This window comes from Callospermophilus lateralis, chromosome 2, assembly GCF_048772815.1.
Source record: "Callospermophilus lateralis isolate mCalLat2 chromosome 2, mCalLat2.hap1, whole genome shotgun sequence".
Classification (NCBI taxonomy): domain Eukaryota; kingdom Metazoa; phylum Chordata; class Mammalia; order Rodentia; family Sciuridae; genus Callospermophilus; species Callospermophilus lateralis.
In genome coordinates, this window is record NC_135306.1 from 83878741 (window position 1) to 83893383 (window position 14643).

The 14643-nt window shown below is 34.7% G+C and overlaps 1 protein-coding gene across 7 annotated transcripts in view; it reads right to left on the minus strand.

Annotated features, from left to right (window-relative positions):
• Positions 1–14643, minus strand: part of Agtpbp1 (ATP/GTP binding carboxypeptidase 1) — a 207684-nt gene that overhangs the window by 113448 nt on the left and 79593 nt on the right. For all 7 annotated transcript variants that reach the window (XR_013090371.1, XR_013090370.1, XM_076846133.1 and 4 more), the window contains 3 exons: positions 14048–14225; positions 9635–9732; positions 5570–5686 (listed from right to left, as the gene is read on the minus strand). Coding sequence is in view for 5 of the 7 variants with exons in the window: in XM_076846133.1 (XP_076702248.1) it covers positions 5570–5686; positions 9635–9732; positions 14048–14225 (393 nt within the window). In the remaining 2 variants the exon portion in view is untranslated. The remainder of the gene's footprint in view (positions 1–5569; positions 5687–9634; positions 9733–14047; positions 14226–14643) is intronic.

A 14643-nucleotide genomic window follows, 5' to 3' on the forward strand; every position in this document is an offset into this window, starting at 1 on the left:
GGTGGACCTCCCTGATTCCTTACCTCCCTCTCTTATTCCTAATTTCAAAGCAGCTTCCAAAGCACTTCAAATCCACAGGAAATCTCAAACACTAGGGCCAAGGGAGAGGGGTAGTGCCTCATCTATTACTACTGTACCCAAGGCTCATAAGTTCTTTTTTTTTAATATTTATTTTTTTAGTTATTGGCGGACACAACATCTTTGTTTTGTATGTGGTGCTGAGGATCGAACCTGGGCTGCACACATTCCAGGCGAGCATGCTACCGCTTGAGCCACATCCCCAGCCCCTCATAAGTTCTTTCGCAAAGAGAAACCTGAGCAATTAGGACTTTAGAACAGTGAAATGTAAATAGATATTTCATGTTCTTTTGTTTTTTCCCCCTCACATATAGCCTCACATTAAAGCCTTCGTTAAGAAACTGGGAATTAAGTATGGAATTTAGGGAGCAATAAGTTTATAAAAAGCACTAATCAAATCTTAGAGATTATCTGGTTCAAACTTATTTTAAGATCCTGAACCATTTCAAAGACTTATCTAAGGAACCATATGTCAGCAACAGAGCAAAAAATATAATAAAACAAAGGTATTCTGTCCATCTACAACTACAAAATTAATAATAAAATTTTAAAAGAGGGGGGATTCAAAAAAAAATGTGATGCACCAGCTGGGCACAGTGGCATGCGCATGTAATCCCAGTGGCTCAGGAGGCTGAGGCAGGAGGATTTCGAGTTCAATGCCAGCCTCAGCAATTTAGCAAGGCCCTAAGCAGGACCCTCTTTCAAAATAAAAAAATTAAAAGGACTAGGGATGAGGCTCAGTGGTTAAGCACCCTTGGGTTGAATACCTGGTACAAAAAAAAAAAATAAAGGGAGAGATGCATCAAAGTAAGAAAGAATTGTAAAATAGAATCCACCTCCACTCATTTTGAAGATAAGCAATTTTGCAGCATGAAATGTTGACATTTATTATCCAATGTCACTCAGAAAAGCAATACTACTTCCAGTTCTCGGTGGACACAATTAGTTTTAGTTTTTAGGTGAATACAATATCTTTATTTTACATTCATGTGGTACTGAGGATCGAACCCAGTGCCTCGTGCATGCTAGGCGAGCACTCTATCACTGAGCCACAACCCCAGTCCCCTACTTAAATTTTTGTAAATGAAAAACAGTGACTATATGCCTGAGAAAGAGGGGAAAAATTTTTTTGTTAAAAATCAATGAACCGGTTGGGGGAGGGGCAGAGCCGCCAGGCGCCTGCAAGGTAGGCAGACCCGCGACCCAACAGCAGAACAGGCACAGCAATCCGCAGAGCGGCAGAGCCACCCCCCGAGCCTGCAAGGTAGGCAGACCTGCGACCCACCGGCAGGTCAGGCCCAGCAACCTGCGGAGGGGCACAGCTGCCCCACGCGCCTGCTAGGTAGGTGGAACCGTGACCACGGACAGAACAGGCCCAGCGGCTGGCCAGACACATCGCCCCGGTTGGGGGAGAGGCAGAGCCGCCAGGCGCCTGCAAGGTAGGCAGACCTGCGACTCACCAGCAGAAGAGGAACACTACATACTGCTCAAGGGAACCATACACCAACAAGACATAACAATCATAAATATATATGCCCCAAACAATGGTGCAGCTATGTTCATCAAACAAACTCTTCTCAAGTTCAAGAGTCTAATAGACCACCATACAATAATCATGGGAGACTTCAACACACCTCTCTCACCACTGGACAGATCTTCCAAACAAAAGTTGAATAAGGAAACTACAGAACTCAATAACATAATTAATAACCTAGACTTAATTGACATATATAGAATATACCACCCAAGATCAAGCAGTTACACTTTTTTCTCAGCAGCACATGGATCCTTCTCAAAAATAGATCATATATTAAGTCACAGGGCAACTCCTAGACAATATAAAGGAGTAGAGATAATACCATGCATCTTATCTGATCATAATGGAATGAAATTGAAAATCAACGATAAAAGAAGTAAGGAAAAATCATGCATCACTTGGAGAATGAACAATAGATTACTGAATGATCAATGGGTTATAGAAGACATCAAGGAGGAAATTAAAAAATTCTTAGAGATAAATGAAAACACAGAGACAACATATCGGAATCTATGGGATACATTGAAAGCAGTTCTAAGAGGAAAATTTATTGCTTGCAGTTCATTCCTTAAAAAAAGAAAAAACCAACAAATAAATGATCTAATACTTCAACTCAAAAATCCTAGAAAAAGAAAAGCAAAACAACAGCAAAAGAAGTAGAAGACAAGAAATAATTAAAATCAGAGCTGAAATTAATGAAATCGAAACAAAAGAAACAATTGAAAAAATTGACAAAACTAAAAGTTGGTTCTTTGAAAAAATAAATAAAATCGATAGACCCTTAGCCACGCTAGCGAAGAGAAGAGAGACAACTCAAATTACTAGCATACGGGATGAAAAAGGCACTTTTTCATCACAACAGACACTTCAGAAATACAGAAGATTATCAGAAATTATTTTGAATCCTTATACTCCAATAAAATAGAAAATAGTGAAGGCATCGATAAATTTCTTAAGTCATATGATCTGCCCAGATTGAGTCAGGAGGATATTGACAACCTAAACAGACCAATATCAATTGAAGAAATAGAAGAAACCATCAAAAGACTACCAGCTAAGAAAAGCCCAGGACCGGATGGGTATACAGCAGAGTTTTACAAAACCTTTAAAGGGGAACTAATACCAATACTTTTCAAGCTATTTCAGGAAATAGAAAAAGAGGGAGAACTTCCAAATTCATTCTATGAGGCCAACATCACCCTGATTCCTAAACCAGACAAAGACACTTCAAAGAAAGAAAACTACAGACCAATATCTCTAATGAACCTAGATGCAAAAATCCTCAATAAACTTCTGGCGAACCGGATACAAAAACACATCAAAAAAATTGTGCACCATGATCAGGTAGGATTTATCCCTGGGATGCAAGGTTGGATCAATATACGGAAATCAATAAATGTTATTCACCACATCAATAGGCTTAAAAATAAGAACCATATGATCATCTCGATAGATGCGGAAAAAGTATTCAACAAAGTACAGCATCCCTTTATGTTCAAAACTCTAGAAAAACTAGGGATAACAGGAACATACCTCAATATTGTAAAAGCAATCTATGCTAAGCCTCAGGCTAGCATCATTCTGAATGGAGAAAAACTGAAGGCATTCCCTCTAAAATCTGGAACAAGACAGGGATGCCCTCTCTCACCACTTCTGTTCAACATAGTTCTCGAATCACTGGCCAGAGCAATTAGACAGACGAAAGAAATTAAAGGCATAAAAATAGGAAAAGAAGAACTCAAATTATCACTATTTGCAGATGACATGATTCTATACCTAGCAGACCCAAAAGGGTCTACAAAGAAACTATTAGAGCTAATAAATGAATTCAGCAAAGTGGCAGGATATAAAATCAACATGCATAAATCAAAGGCATTCCTGTATATCAGCGACAAATCCTCTGAAATGGAAATGAGGACAACCACTCCATTCACAATATCCTCAAAAAAAATAAAATACTTGGGAATCAACCTAACAAAAGAGGTGAAAGACTTATACAATGAAAACTACAGAACCCTAAAGAGAGAAATAGAAGAAGATCTTAGAAGATGGAAAAATATACCCTGTTCATGGGTAGGTAGAACTAACATCAACAAAATGGCGATATTATCAAAAGTTCTCTATAGCAATGCCAATCAAAATCCCAATGGCATTTCTTGTAGAAATAGAGAAAGCAATCATGAAATTCATATGGAAAATAAAAGACCCAGAATAGCAAAAACAATGCTAAGCAGGAAGTGTGAATCAGGCGGTATAGCTATACCAGACTTCAAACTATACTACAGAGCAATAGTAACAAAAACAGCATGGTACTGGTACCAAAACAGGCGGGTAGACCAATGGTACAGAATAGAGGACACAGAAACCAATCCACAAAACTACAACTATCTTATATTCGATAAAGGGGCTAAAAGCATGCAATGGAAGAAGGATAGCATCTTCAACAAATGGTGTTGGGAAAACTGGAAATCCATTTGCAACAAAATGAAACTGAATCCCTTTCTCTCGCCATGCACAAAAGTTAACTCAAAGTGGATCAAGGAACTTGATATCAAATCAGAGACATGGCGTCTGATAGAAGAAAAAGTTGGCTATGATCTACATACTGTGGGGTCGGGCTCCAAATTCCTCAATAGGACACCCATAGCACAACAGTTATTAACTAGAATCAACAAATGGGACTTACTCAAACTAAAAAGTTTTTTCTCAGCAAAAGAAACAATAAGAGAGGTAAATAGGGAGCCTACGTCCTGGGAACAAATCTTCACTCCTCACACTTCAGACAGAGCCCTAATATCCAGAATATACAAAGAACTAAAAAAATTAGACAATAAGATAACAAATAACCCAATCAACAAATGGGCCAAGGACCTGAACAGACACTTCTCAGAGGAGGACATACAATCAATCAACAAGTACATGAAAAAATGCTCACCATCTCTAGCAGTCAGAGAAATGCAAATCAAAACCACCCTAAGATACCATCTCACTCCAGTAAGATTGGCAGCCATTAGGAAGTCAAACAACAACAAGTGCTGGCGAGGATATGGGGAAAAGGGTACTCTTGTACATTGCTGGTGGGACTGCAAATTGGTGCAGCCAATTTGGAAAGCAGTATGGAGATTTCTTGGAAAGCTCGGAATGGAGCCACCATTTGATCCAGCTATTCCCCTACTCGGTCTATTCCCTAAAGACCTAAAAAGAGCACACTATAGGGACACTGCTACATCCACGTTCATAGCAGCACAATTCACAATAGCTAGACTGTGGAACCAACCTAGATGCCCTTCAATAGACGAATGGATTAAAAAAATGTGGCATTTATACACAATGGAGTATTACTCTGCATTAAAAAATGACAAAATCATAGAATTTGGAGGGAAATGGATGGCATTAGAGCAGATTATGCTAAGTGAAGCTAGCCAATCCCTTAAAAACAAATGCCAAATGTCTTCTTTGATATAAGGAGAGTAACTAAGAACAGAGTAGGGACGAAGAGCATGAGAAAAAGATGAACATTAAACAGGGATGAGAGGTGGGAAGGAAAGGGAGAGAGAAGGGAAATTGCATGTAAATGGAAGGAGACCCTCAGGGGTATACAAAATTACATACAAGAGGAAGTGAGGGGAAAGGGGGGAAAATATAAGAGGGAGAAATGAATTACAGTAGAGGGGGTAGAGAGAGAAGAGGGGAGGGGAGGGAGGAGGGGGGATAGTAGAGGATAGGAAAGGCAGCAGAATATAACAGACACCAGAATGGCAATAGGTAAATCAATGGTTGTGCAACTGATGTGATTCTGCAATCTGTATAGGGGGTAAAAATGGGAGTTCATATCCCACTTGAATCAAAGTGTGAAATATGATATATCAAGAACTATGTAATGTTTTGAACAACCAACAATAAAAATTAATTAAAAAAAAAAAATCAATGAACATTCAAATTTTCTGTTTGTACCTGAAAATCATCAACAAGTTCAGGGAAGAGGTGTTCATACATTTTTAGTTCTTCTATTGTTCGTCCTGGTACTTGCTGGGGTTTTAATTTGTTGATATCTGTTTCAATATCATCATTCTGAAATAATTAAAATAGCATGTCAACAGTTTTAAAAAACACAAAAATTACAGAATACACTTCAGATTTAAATGTTAAAAATTATTAATTACATGTAATTTAGAATACCACAGAAAAAAGATTGTATTGACTTTATCTCAAATTCAAATTTGCTTACTCTTTTTTTATTATTGAATTTTGCTTAATTTTGGTCATGGTTATTCTAATATAACAGGATACTTGGACTTCTCAAGACAAATACCTGTGTTAAGACCAAGGTTAAGTTTGTTCTCCTCAATCTCCCTAACTGCCATCATGTTGGACTTATTAAAGGTCAATAAAACTTAGGAAAACGAGTAGCTGGGGCTATAGCTCTGCGGTAGAGCGCTTGCCTCACACATGTGTGGCACTGGGTTCAATCATCAGCACCACATAAAAATATATAAAGTTACTGTGTCCTTCTACACTAAAAAGTAAATTTAACAAAATATTTTTTAAAAACTTAGGAAAACGAAATTGAAAAACATGTATATATAATAAAGGCGACAATAGTCAAAATTAAACACTGAAAATACATGAAGCACTACGCTAAGTATTTTACACATATTATCTAACTTAATCTACATATATAAAAACACTAATGAAGTAGTATCATTAGCTCCATTTAACTGAGAAGGAAAATGACATTAAGAAAAGTTAAGGAGCTTGCTAAAAGTTATACATCTTACAAAGAGATAACCAGAGTGCAAAATTTGTCAAAGTGATCTGAAAACAAACACCATACACAGCTAAGTAAGTAAGATATACTGCCTCAATATCAACTAAGAATTATCACCCACTTTAAAACTCTCTGGTAAATAAAGTTCCCTTAGAAAAATTCAGTGTTGCTATTCACTGTTTTTCAAGGTAGAAAGCTATTTTCTAGGATACTTAACAACTCACCCCATACAAATACAAAATCATCATTACCTCCACAGATCACTAAAGAGAGATATAATAAGACCACTTATTACTTTTCAGTTCATACTATCTTTAATTTTCTATTTATCTTAGTACCAAAATAAATTACTTTTTAGTATTAAAATAAATTTAATACATTTCAATCCTCATATACGTTTCTGACTATATCTACACATAACTAGTAATTTAAAAGAAAAAATATACTGTATGCTTCTTGTTATTTCATATCAGGGATTTAGCGGTTATTTACATAACAATGAATGAGATTTTTCTCATTGCCATAAATAATAAAAATTGATTTTATTTAAATAATATTGTTAGTATATCATCACTGTATAATTATTACTACATGAATGTCATTTCATCTGTTATGCATTTATGAACCAATAATGTAATTATTTTCTTGATTAACATCTAATAAGACCGATAATGATTCCAAAATAAAATAATTAACAAAGGTAGTTTTTCTCTGAACACACTCAATCAATATTCAATGTTATTTTGTGAAAATAGAGCCTTCATTGTATAGTAGCTGTCTAATATAAAAAATGAAAACTACTATAATAAAATAAGCACAGTGAGGAAAAGAAAACTATTACTCTGAAAGCTCAATAGCAGGAAATTTTCTATTTGGGTTTGAGGAAAAAACAGAAGAGCTACTGATAGGCTCATCAAAAACAAACCAGCCTGCTACTACTCCTTAAAATTTTCCAAAGTTAAGCAAGGAACAAAGAATGTACTGAAGAAGTTTGTGCCTATCTGGAGATGTCTTCTAGAATCCCCAGGTTTCTATAAACACTCCAGACTGTAAAATCTGGGACAAACAAAATAGAATCATGATGAAGAAAGAAATCTGAGACTACAATCACAAGAGAATACAAATAAATATTACAACCACTACAATGTAGCAGTTCAACAGAAGCACAAAAGAAGTTATAGGATTCAGGTAAAAATAGGAAAAATGAGGACATTTCCAGTGTTAACAGTCAAAAAAGTAAAAGGCAGAAAAAGAAAAGGGAAAAAAGGAAGTTAATACAGCTCAGAAGTCTCAATAAGCCAACACATCTGTAGCTCTTGAAGAAAAGTAATATTTTAGTAGACTTATACAGCAGTAGTAAAGAGCCAGCATTCCACAGACTACTTTCTGAATCCTGGCTCTATCTCTTAGAAGTTAGACTGATAATGTCTCAGGGCCTCTGTTTTCTACACTGCTATGAGGATTTCATGGTTAACATATGTAAAGACCTTTGACTAGCACAGGGTTAAGTGTTCAGTAAATATTACTACTATTTTTATTATAACTGGTGTGTTAAGGTAAAGTAGGGAACATTTTACCAATCACTGACACCCCAGTTGTAAGCCAACAACTCTAGTTTTCAAAAATGTCAATGTCACAAGCAAAGAAATCTATGCAAATTAAAGGTGACTAAGTAGACAGGACAAGTGACAAAATGGAATACAGATGACAGATTAGACAAGTGTCACTGAAAACTTATGAAGCTGTTAACTATATATGGTTATATTGATGTATTTATGGAAAAAACACCAAGATAAATGATACATGCAACATACTCGCAAATAGTAAAAAATATTTTAAGTGTGTTACTCGTGTGTGTATCTCCACAATTTTCCAGAAGCAAACTCAGTTGCTGTTATGATTCCTATTGAGTTTTATTCCTCACCAATTTCTGTCTTTATATCTCTGATAACAGATATTTGAAATAAGAACTCTGAGACATGAAACATGAATTATACTGAACATATTTTATTTTTAATAGATGTGAAAATATGTAAGAAAGACTCCTATTAAGAGGCAATATTTTAAAAGTTATTCTGGAAAATGTAGTATTAAGCTAGGAAATTTTACTTCCCCCAAATACTCACTTTCCAAAGAATCCAGATTACATTTTATATAGCTCCTCTTATCTAAGGCACATTTTTATATAGAGAATTTAAATTCTAACTGGGATTCTAATAGTTCTTTCTCTTATATCAGATTCAGAGCCAAAAATGTGGTTCCCCCAAATGCCTTGACCATCAAAGCCTGAACTATTTTCCTTCTTGAGGTCAGATGCAGACAATGACTTGGCTAATTTGATAATTCTGCCAAAGCATGCCTTGGTAATCACATCTGATTCTATGATGAAATTGGTTCTATATCTGCTATTACAATAGAAATTTTCAGTATCTTCAATTCAGGAGAGTCGAATACTTTAACTTAGTGTGCCCCATTTTTAATGCAGTATTTCAAGATCTAAAAAGAAAAAGCCTAAGCAGGCAGGAGTCTAAGCCTCCCTCGCCAGAAAATCAAACTACACAATAAGCCAAACAGTTTAAAAATTAAAGAGACCATTTTTTTTACAGATGTTATAGTAGCCCCCTTTACCATTAAATAACACAAAGCAGTTTCTAAGCTTTCAGAAGTGCCATAAAATTCTGATACTCACCTGCTTATTTTACCTACATCTCTTGTAATATGATAATAATTTCACATTTTCTCAATTCAGGAAATACTTCCCATCTTTTACAATTAACTAAAACCTAAGAATCATTAAGTAAACACAAATTCTAACAAAAATGCATCAGTTATAGACTATATTTTCCTACTATTTTTATATCCCAGACTGTTGACGGAGAGTAATGCATTTTGAAATAATTTTGCAAAATAGTCTCAAACTTTAGATCTTAACCTTTCCTTAGATTTCCTTAGGTTTCAAAATCTAAGTAAGAGGGTCAAATAAAATCTTTCTGGTCAAAAACAGTGACAAAAATTTTCTTTAGGGTCTGTTTCAGATCAGTGGATTTAAAGCAGCCTTAGTTTTTCAATTACTTAGTGTCCATAATAAGCTATAACAAAACAATATCGATTAAAACAAATTGGTCTACCATTATGTGTGTGTGCGTGCGTTTGTGTGTGTGTGTGTGTGTGTGTGTGTGTGTGTTTCCCAAACCTTTGTTTTACAACTGAAGTATATAATTTACAAAGGTGATTAATAAAAATTTACTAACCTTAAAATTTTGATCTAGGTCATCTTCATTTTCCATCTCACTTTCAGCTTCTAAATCAATATCATCGTTGTCATCACTTTCATCTACTACGTCATCCACTGTGATACAAAATGTGCTATAAGTAAGCATTCTATAATATGAACATTCAAAGCAGAATGTTATATGCATAAAGTATTTCAATAACAAAAAGAAATGAAATTTCTTACTAAAAAAGTCACTAAGGCTCAACCAACTGTTGGAAAAACCTATGAGATAGTATGTGAAAGTGCTTTTAAATTTAGCAAATATTACAAGAATAAATTAGTTTTTTTATTAATGGTCTCAGTTTAAAGAAAAATAGTAAATGTCTTATCTTAGAGTATCCTGAATGAAACATCCTGTTTCCTATTTATGATAAATTTCAATGACTCACTTCATCCTTTTATAATTACCCTCCTGTTTATTTCAATAACTATGTGCCAAATACTATGTTGTATGTAAGAAATATTTTTAGAGATGTGTTAATATAATCTCTACCCTCAGGGTGCTTGAGGGTAGAGGCTTGAGAGCAGAAAGAGCAAAGAAGTAATTATAAATACAGAAGAAAAATGTTACTGAAGGCATAAAATTCAAAATTCTACAGGAAAACAAAGATGTAATAACTAACCTCAAACTACTTAAAGCTAAGGGATTGATCACTTCACAGAACAGGTAGTACTTAAGCAGTAACTCAAAGTAAGTATAACATATTTCTAAGTAAATATAAAGGTGGGTAGGTATGGTTTTTAAGAAGAAGAAATAATAATTCTAAAATAAGGAAATAAGATGATATCTTTGGAATATAACGAGTAGGACTAGCATGCACTATCTGATTAGGAAAGTACTAAAAGGCAAATAAGAATAAGAAAATGAAGATTATAATAATGTAGACCATAGTTTAGATTTTTTTTAATCTACAAAAGATAAGCACTAAAGATTTTCAAGAGGAGAATGGTTTAATTCAACTTGCATTTTCAAATGATCACTCTGGCAGGTGTGAGAGAGGGAGCATATGAGTGGAGCAAGGCCAATTAATAGAAGGGAAGACAAAACCTAACAAAAACAATATTAACAATAATGGGAATGAAGGAAGAATACACATTAAAGAAGAACCCAAAGAATAGAATGTAAAAAAAAAAAAAGAAAAAGAAAAACAAGGTCCACGAATGTGGGGAAGACAAGGGAAAAACAGCAAGAGTATTTTGAGGTTTCTCATGTAAGCATCAGTGCTTGTAACCAATACAGAAAATATTTGTTTAACGATATCTCCCCCAAATTCTTTTGACTTTCATTTACTTTTTTTTTTTTTAACACTTTAGCATCATTTATTAGAAACCACTTACTAAATCCAATCCACAGTCAGGGAAAGGGTAGTTAGACTCCACCATTTGAAGGGAGGAATAGCAAGGAATTTGTTGACATTTTTTTTTTAATTTTATTTTTTTATTGGTTATTCAAAACATTACAAAGATTGCAGAATCACATCGGTTACACATCCACATTTTTACATAATACCATAATAGTAACTGTTGTATTCTGCTACCTTTCCTATCCTCTACTATCCCCCCTCCCCTCCCCTCCCATCTTCTCTCTCTACCCCATCTACTGTAATTCATTTCTCTCCTTATTTTTTTCCCATTCCCCTCACAAACTCTTATATGTAATTTTGTATAACAATGAGGGTCTCCTTCCATTTCCAAGCAATTTCCCTTTTCTCTCCCTTTCCCTCCCACTTCATGACTCTGCTTAATGTTAATCTTTTCCTCCTGCTCTTCCTCCCTGCTCTGTTCTTGGTTGCTCTCATTATATCAAAGAAGACATTTGGCATTTGTTTTTTAGGGATTGGCTAGCTTCACTTAGCATAATCTGCTCTAGTGCCATCCATTTCCCTGCAAATTCCATGATTTTGTCATTTCTTAGTGCTGCGTAGTACTCCATTGTGTATAAATGCCACATTTTTTTTATCCATTCATCTATTGAGGGGCATCGGGGTTGGTTCCACAGTCTAGCTATTGTGAATTGTGCTGCTATGAACATCGATGTGGCAGTATCCCTGTAGTACGCTCTTTTGAGGTCTTCAGGGAATAGTCCGAGAAGGGCAATAGCTGGGTCAAATGGTGGTTCCATTCCCAGCTTTCCCAGGAATCTCCATACTGCTTTCCATATTGGCCTCACCATTTTGCAGTCCCACCAGCAATGTATAAGAGTACCCTTTTCCCCACATCCTCACCAGCACTTGTTATTGTTCGACTTCATAATGGCTGCCAATCTTACTGGAGTGAGATGGTATCTTAGGGTGGTTTTGATTTGCATTTCTCTGACTGCTAGAGATGGTGAGCATTTTTTCATGTACTTGTTGATTGATTGTATGTCCTCCTCTGAGAAGTGTCTGTTCAGGTCTTTGGCCCATTTGTTGATTGGGTTATTTGTTTTCTTATTGTTTAATTTTTTGAGTTCTTTGTATACTCTGGATATTAGGGCTCTATCTGAAGTGTGAGGAGTAAAAATTTGTTCCCATGATGTAGGCTCCCTATTTACCTCTCTTATTGTTTCTCTTGCTGAGAAAAAACTTTTTAGTTTAAGTAAGTCCCATTTGTTGATTCTTGTTTTTAACTCTTGTGCTATGGGTGTCCTATTAAGGAATTTGGAGCCCGACCCCACAATATGTAGATCGGAGCCAACCTTTTCATCTATCAGACGCATAGTCTCTGATTTGATATCAATGTGATATATATAGTAAAGATTATTGACTATCCCTTTAGAATCTGCTCTCCTTTCCTTTCTCTGCAACAGGGATTCCAGCCTCCAATGCAGGATTTACAGTCATTCATATGAATGATTTCTGGCCAAGGGTGAATGATGCAAAAATACAAATCACAGGTCCCATTCTTTAAAAAGAAAATTGTCCTCACCACTCTTTTTTTCATTCCCATTTTCCACATACACATGAGGAAAACACCATAAGGAATAATTAAAAACATCCTTTGATGAGCTAGTACAACAGAGGTCTACTGCCTAGGGATTACCTGCCAATCTTCTTGATAGACATTTGAAGGAGAAAAAAAAAAAAAACCTTTCTAACTTGAGGTAGCATAGCAAAGGGGATCTGGGGACAGAATTTCTGAATTCAAAGCCTGGCTACCCAACTTACTGGCTATTTGATCTTAAGCAGTCATATAAGTTATTTGTATCTTAGTTTCCTCATCTAAAAAAAAAGAATATGCTGACTCTCAATGTTCTTGTATTGTAAGAGTTAATATATGTAAACTTTCAGGCAAAGACTGTGTTATAAAAATTTTTATGATAATTATTTGAGTAATATGCTACTGGGCTACTTTAACAGTATCAAATTGTCTCAAATTCTTTTCTGAAATAACAAAAAAATGTGTATTCATATTGCATATGGTAACCTGGATCTATTTATACCTATACCCTAACAACAGTCAGTCATGAATAAACAAGAACTAACATTTGGAGAAAGAGAGGGAACAAAGAACATCTTAGGAAAAAGTTAAGGGACTAAATTCACTAAAGCCTACTGTAAACAGGAAAAATTATTTCTTGGACAGTGAGAAAGGAAAATACAGTTCAGCTTCTGAGACAAATTATGTTTTTAATTTTTATCGAAAACTTTTCTAATATTTCCTTTATATAGTATTTTCCTTTGGGTTTATACTCCAAACATGAAATATCAAACGTCATACAGCTTAGAGTGCATGAGATCTTCTATCCCAAACATGCAATGGAATTCTTATAGCATTACCAATAATTAATAACATTAATTACTGTAGTTTAATCAAAAAATTAAAACTAGGGAATATACATCAAAATTCCGGTTACTCACTTCTAAAATATCTGTATCTTGTTAATATGAAAAATTGAAATACAGGAAACAAATATCTTTTAGTAAGAAACTAGTTAGATAAATTATACTACATCCTTATAATGTAACCATTAAAAGAAATGAGTCAAACTTTCTTGCAGACAAGTTATATGCAAGTTTTCATTGAGCATAAACTCTAACAATTTTGGGGATTCAGTTTTTTTTAACTTAAAAAAAAAAGTTCACTAATGTGCAACAAATGTAAACCTAAACATAATTACCAAAACGTTTAATGTTCTTAACTTATATTTTGAGAATTTATATAAAGTATCAACTAATGTTCTTAAGATTCTCATAATGGACATTTACATATATGTAAAACATCCTATGCTATTTCCCTATATTAGAGTTCAATTTCTCATATTAAAGAAATATTTATTAACTAAAATAATATGTAAAGGTTTATCAGGTTCATTAAAACCCTCTTTGCCAAATAATTAGGCACAAATAAAGAAAAACTATCAACAGACACACCGTTCCAATGGGAGACAGCATTCACCCTGTGGTCCTACCTTCAGGTGGTAAACTGTACAACTGTGCCACAGGTCCAGTAACAGGAATAACTGGCAACTGGAAATGGAAAGAACTCTTAATCGTTGGGAGTGGCAGGCGATTTTTGGGAAAACACTTCCTCATTATAAGACTGGAGGTGTTGACAAGAGGATCAAGAGTCCTGACTGCCAAACATTCCTGTTTTAAAAAAAAAAAAAAAAAAGACAATATATCTTTGGTGAGTAGCGAAACCAATTTTACTTTATTTCAGAAAAAGAAAATTAACATTAAAAATTTTCTAGAGACAAACATCACAAAAACCAATATTATAACACAGGATAATTGTAAAACAGCTTTACTGTTCACAGTGTCTATTTATAAACAGGAATATCATGTAGGGCAAATTTAGTAGAACTTTTCCCTAAACAACTATGCAGAAGTCAGTACCATTTTTGATACTGAAAGTCACCATAGTACTATATATAAATTATTTAGGGGACACGAGAAGGGGGAAAAATATTAAGAAAGTAAGAAATATAAGCAAACATGCATTTGCCTGAAATGCTCTCAGAACTATATCAGTTTTCATACAATGCACCTCTCATAAGTTGGCTAT